This window comes from Protomyctophum bolini (genome assembly GCF_963924005.1).
Source record: "Protomyctophum bolini genome assembly, chromosome: 7".
NCBI classification, from domain to species: domain Eukaryota; kingdom Metazoa; phylum Chordata; class Actinopteri; order Myctophiformes; family Myctophidae; genus Protomyctophum; species Protomyctophum bolini.
Genome location: NC_137868.1, coordinates 7,410,869 through 7,416,868, shown reverse-complemented (window position 1 = coordinate 7,416,868; position 6,000 = coordinate 7,410,869). Strand labels below are relative to the sequence as shown.

The 6,000-nt window shown below is 43.1% G+C and overlaps 1 protein-coding gene across 1 annotated transcript in view; it reads left to right on the top strand.

The window, feature by feature from the left end:
- The window catches only part of LOC308318956 (regulating synaptic membrane exocytosis protein 2-like), a gene marked incomplete at both ends in the record, with an annotated part of 267,580 nt that overhangs the window by 35,701 nt on the left and 225,879 nt on the right, over positions 1–6,000 (top strand). Inside the window, 3 exon segments of the mRNA XM_080768695.1 lie at positions 1,237–1,269; positions 4,031–4,040; positions 4,042–4,134. Of these exon segments, the coding sequence (XP_080624821.1) occupies positions 1,237–1,269; positions 4,031–4,040; positions 4,042–4,134 (136 nt within the window).

Below are 6,000 nucleotides of genomic sequence, written 5' to 3'. Positions count from 1 at the left end.
CCCGACAGAGACTATAAGCCCCCAAGAAACTAATGTTAGCCTGTATGGTTTATGATTTTTGCTAACATGAAGCAATAGCCTTTTATTATTATTATTATTATTATTTTGTTGTAGCATTTTAAAGCCTCATTACTGTCATTATCAAGTTCTGTTTTTCCATTCTTTTGTTTCTATTATGTTTTTTTTTTTACCATTATTGTCATATTGCCATCATCATTTCCTTATCATTATCATTATTGGTGTTATTATAGTATAGATGTCATATTCATGCAATTTGTGTCTTCACTAGGGATGTAACAATACCAAAAACGCACCATATGATAATATCACGATAGAAATCCACAGTACCATATATTTAGGCTACTACAATATTTAAAATAAATAAATACATGTTACAAATGTTGACTCATTATGTCAGACTCATTCTCCGTATAGAGATGCTATTCATGTGATTAACCCATTTTGGGCTGGAACCCCTTTTGGTGTTTCAAGCATTATGTTATACTTTAGATATTGAAAAATAGCAGATCTATCCCGAAATGAATGTGTTCTGAATATAGAGCTATTTAACACTTATTTTAAGAAAAAAAGAAAAAAAACAAGCCCAAATTGATCAAATCAATTAATCTTATATAACTGCCCCTGTGTCAGTTTCAGCATAGTAGTTTAGGTAGGAACAGAAATTCTCTAAGGCGGAACTATTGTCTTCTGAGTCGTGCGTTTCCGCCCGGACATGATATTTGCGGTGCGCACATACATCAGCCATTGAGGAAACCAGCTGGACTACAGGACCAGTGTAGAGTAGGAGAGAAGCGACACACTTTGATCTCACCGCAAAGCGGGTTCCTATCGGCTATAGTTCCAAACATTGCTCCTATATGGCTGGAACTATATCCCATTGAGATAGAATGAGCACTTCCACATTCCATTGTTACAACAATGGGAGTCAACGCTAGTGTCGCCACTCTCTTACTATATTACTCTGTACTGGACTAGCATGCACATTGATTATAGACTCAGCTTGATATGGCATAGCAGCTGGTAAAAATCACTTACCCTACCTTTAAAATATTAAATCACATTTGTTTTCAATGAGGATATTGTTACATCTCTATAGTCACTCATACCAGTTATGTGGATATTACATGTTTGGTTTAGATTGTTTTCCTCATCTCCTTGTGTTTTCCGTACTATGCACTGAGCTTGTGCACACTTTTATTTTTTTTTATGTTTTAGGATCAAAGAAGAACCAAAGCCTCAGCCCGCACAGTAAGTAAACTACACTACCCAGAGTGCACTGCTCGCTCTAGGCTTTGACACTTCTTCCTGTTTGGTGGTGGTGGGTGCTGTGTGCTTCTCAATGTGGCTTATTTTCTCCTGTTTGTCTGGGAGGGGAAAAAAATGAACAAGTCATTGATGTCATGGAAATCTGCTATTTGTCGTACCGCACAATGTCACTTCTCATCAAAACTTTGACTTGGAACGACATTCACCAGATGGCTGAGCGATCGATCGCTGTGTTGTTGTACACAGATAGCAGTTTTCCTTGACATCTAAGGTAAGGAACACTTGACCCATTTTCAACCTTATTAGCTTCATATAATTTGACTCCTTGCTAATGCTCACTGGGAGGTGGAACAATTTCCGTCTAATCCTTTTCATGCCAAGGACCCCCAAATTTATATATATTTGGCCGTGGACCCTCATTTGAAAAGGTTTTGTGCCAGGGACCCCCAGAAGAGAAGAGTTAAAATTGCAGATGTATACAAGCTTGCAGCGCAGCACGAAGTGTCGCGCTGTGAGTTTGTATATTTTAGCCCAAGGTAACAAATTCAGCTGCATGGGGACCTCCTGGAATCCCTCCAAGGACCACCTGGGGGTTCCCGGACCCCACTTTGAGCACCACTGCTCTACGTGCCATTGGTGGGCCAGTAGACCAGTGGTTCTAAAAATCTTCTCTTATGGGGGTCCCTGGCATATGTTTTCAAATGGGGGCATGCGGGCTAATTAGTGTCAATTTGGGGGAACCACTGCAGTAGCCAGTTCAGAATCCTGCCTAATGCCTACCAATGACATCATCGATGGGGAAAATAGACACCATTCTTCTTGCATAAAGAATAATAAAAAGTTTGAAAGTTTTTGAGATGATTAAGGTCTGCCTACTGATGATGTCACTGGTAGGCTTCTTAGTTTGATCTGACCTATATGCCTTCCTTTAAGAGTTGAGAGACAGTGCAGGTACGACGGAAATGGTGACATTTTTTACAATGAACATCAGTGAGGAACAAGGATTTGAACATTAGGTTGAAAATGGCTGAAATGGTCCTTTTTTAAATGACCGGTCCTGTCTCTTCCTTCCTTCCTTCCAGCTCTATATATACAACCAGGCCCCGCCCCTTTCTCCTGTTCCTGGTCTTTTAACTGGCTGTCCTTTTCCTCCTCTGCATTCTGATTGGCCAGTGCTGCCTCTTGTTTCTCCACGTGTTGGTCTTGGATTGCATCTGTCGTCCACCTGCTGTTTGTTATGAACGTTTGTGTTGGCTGTACTCTGTACTGTTAGGCCTCAGTCACACATAAAGAACTACTGTTCTGTGCTCTGCCTGTGTTTCATGGCCACCTCAATGCTTTTCCAATGGAAGTCACATGGTTTGACCAAACACTTGTGTTTGATTGGGGGGGATGGGGGAATCAAACACAAGTGTTTGGTCAAACCATGTGACTTCCATTGGAAAAGCATTGAGGCGGCCGAGCACAGAACAGTTGTTCTTTATGTGTGTACGAAGCCTTAGGCTGTCCAGTGTGATGTACTGTAGGGGCCGTGCGATAGTAAATGACAATGTAAGGATTCTTTTGAATTCTTTTAGCGTGAGCTTGTAGATCACATTTTTTAATCAGACTTAATCGATTTTAGTCCATTATAAAATAGTCAATTAGAATTTTGATTCGCGTGAATTTGTTGATATATATATATATATACGAAATAAAACAAATGATAATAAAGACGCTTCTCGATTTTTAGAAAACGTAATGGATGGAATTAAGGATGGCTATAAGAACATAGTTGTTAGCGTGATGGTCTGACCCTTATATTACTACTCCATCACCTTATTTATACTACACCATCAAACCCAGCTGGAATCAATCATGGAAATGAATCTATAGCTGAGCTGTTTGACGCAACTATCATTTCCATTGGCTGTAGAGCTTTTACATGCTTCTGTAGCTATAGCTTCTGAGTGTGTATTATCTTCTCCGTCTTTCTGTTTCTCTTTCTGTTTCTCTCTCTTTCTCTCTCTGTCTCTGATGTTGTGGCTGATCATCAGTGTTCCTCCAGTCACTGTCCTGCCAATATCCTATAGCAGCCTTTTCTTCTTTCTCTCTCTCTCTCCAGCCTGATCTCACAGAAATACGTAGATACATATAATGTACTGTATTGCAATTCCGTACTGTATACTCAACTAGAAAACCCCCCAAAATCCGTACATAAAACACTACTAGTACTGCATTGACCACGACGGAGGCGTGGCGTTCACTAGTGGCTTTCACCGTGGCTGGTTTGGGTGAGTTGGGGTTTGACGTTAATTATCACACCGCTATAGGGCCGCTATAAGTTGCCGTGTCGAGCCCCTCCGGCCGGGAGGATTTCAGTGTCATATTATGCACGGATTTTGTGGTTTTCTTAGTCGTGTATATGTACGGAATTGCCTACATATCTCACTATTTATGTGAGATCGGGCTGCTCTCTCGCTATCTATCTCTTTCTGTCCGTCTGTCTGTGTGTGTATGTGCGTGCGCGCTCTGTACTGGTCTTCTAGTGAATGTACCCTGCCGCTCTGGTCTTCTAGTGAATGTCCCCTGCCGCTCTGGTCTTCTAGTGAATGTCCCCTGCCGCTGCCTCCTCTATTCTCCCAACACTGACCTGCCTCTTGTACCTCTCTGAGGACCCTGTAGTCTTTCTTCTCCCCCCGTGATGATTCTTCTGCATGATGTTCTTATGGTCACGCTGTTATTATGCTTATGATTTGAACAGGTGGTTTGCATTATAGTGGGATCACTGAGCTGGTAAATAACGTTCTGCAGCCCCAGCAAAAGTCCTCAAATCACACGAAGGAGCCCGAGCTTGACGACACCCGCGTAAGTAATGGAACAAAGTCCTCCACCCCCCCTGTGTCTAATCTAATCCAACCTCCTACAGCGCTATACACAGCATGGTCATGTATTGTATACACGTCGGAATCGTGAGTGTTAGTTTGAGTGTAAGAACTGTTACTTTTCAGGATTCAATATTTACTTTTTTGCTAAAGTAGTAGATCTACAAGTTCAAAGCGTGTCGCTTCGTGCCTCGTTTCGAGCTTGTGGATCTGCTACTTTTGATGTGGGTGATGAGCATTAGTTGGGACCAAATTCTGGACGATGGGTTGAGAATGGGTGACGTGGTCCTTTGCATGAGACCACATACTGTACAGTGACCTTTAAACGTATATACTGTGTACAGTATATCATACCCACTGTTTGTAACCGCAGAAGAACGCACCGTGTCTCGACATGTGACAGATGTCGAATCATCTGAGTAGCGTGTAGTTGGTCCGTCGGGCCTTGATGCGGCGATATGTCTGGCCTGTCATACGTCCCGAGGCACAGGGCGAGGAGGCTCATGTTTCTTGGACGTGGTGCGCGCGGTGTGTGTGTGTGTGTGTGTGTGTGTGTGTGTGTGTGTGTGTGTGTGTGTGAGTGAGAGATGGTGTGTGTGAGCGTGCGCATAACCCAGAGGTAACAGGGTTTGGATTATAATATGTTTGGCGCCGGACGGGACAATGAGCCGCGTATGATTACTCGTCAGCAGTGTCACCTACGTTTGACCGCGTTTGCCGGGCGGAGGACGGATGGATGGATGGATGGATGGATGGATGGATGGATGGATGGCCCCGCAGCGCGTACCAGCTGCCTGCTCTGTGCTCCTCTTACCTTGGCCCTCTCTTCATGCTTCTGGATCAGCTCGGTTCTGTTGGAACTATATGTTGACAATTTCGTCAACAATAAATACTAGACTAAAATGTGAGAGAACTAAAAGTCACGCTATTTTCAGCACGCAACCCAACTCTAAAATCAGTCATTTCGACACCATCAAGGTCAACTAAATCAACTGTAGATTGAGTTGACAAATATTATGATATTATTTTATTCGACTAAAACGAAACTAACACTAAAACATTTCAGTTGCCTAAAATGTGACTAAAACTAAATGGAAATGTGTTCAAAAGACTTGACTATTTTGGAACCCTGTATACTTGATCACACTACAGCGTCACACAGAGGCATCAAAAGTAGATGCCAGATAATGTGATCTGTGAGGTCGAGAAGCATCGCAAGATGACTCGCGTGGCGCTTGTGTGAGTGACGGTATCCAGGGTTCCTTGAAAGTCAATGCCTTCTCCCTTAATTTTCACCCGCTGGTGACATGTCACGAATGTCACGTACCTCCAGTCTCAGACAAATATAATGTCTCTAAAGTGTTGCAGAGAGATTCCCAAAATACTCTGAACTACTTTTCATTCTATATTTATATAATACCCACAGACACACTTACTGTAACAACTTTAACGATTTGTACAAAAAAACTGCGGAAGCGGCTGACTCACGAGCTCACAACACGTTGTGATGCGACAGGTTGTGAACTCACGGATCCACCATTATTTTGTTACCACTTTAGTGTGACACACACACACACGTTAAGGCTTCTGTCCGTCAGTGATGGTGATATGCGGGTCATGTTTGAATGACATAACCTCTGGTGGGTGTCTTGGGTGACAGAGGGACAGACAGTACGAGGACATATTGTGGCATTAGTGACCCGATACGGAGAGGAGAGGAGTGGGGGGACGGACTGACTGACTGACCAGACAGAGGAGAGGAGAGGAGAGGAGTGGGGGGACGGACGGACCAGACAGACAGTCTGTTAGGCCTCTTCTGCTGGCATGGTGCCAGCAGAGCATGTGTTGT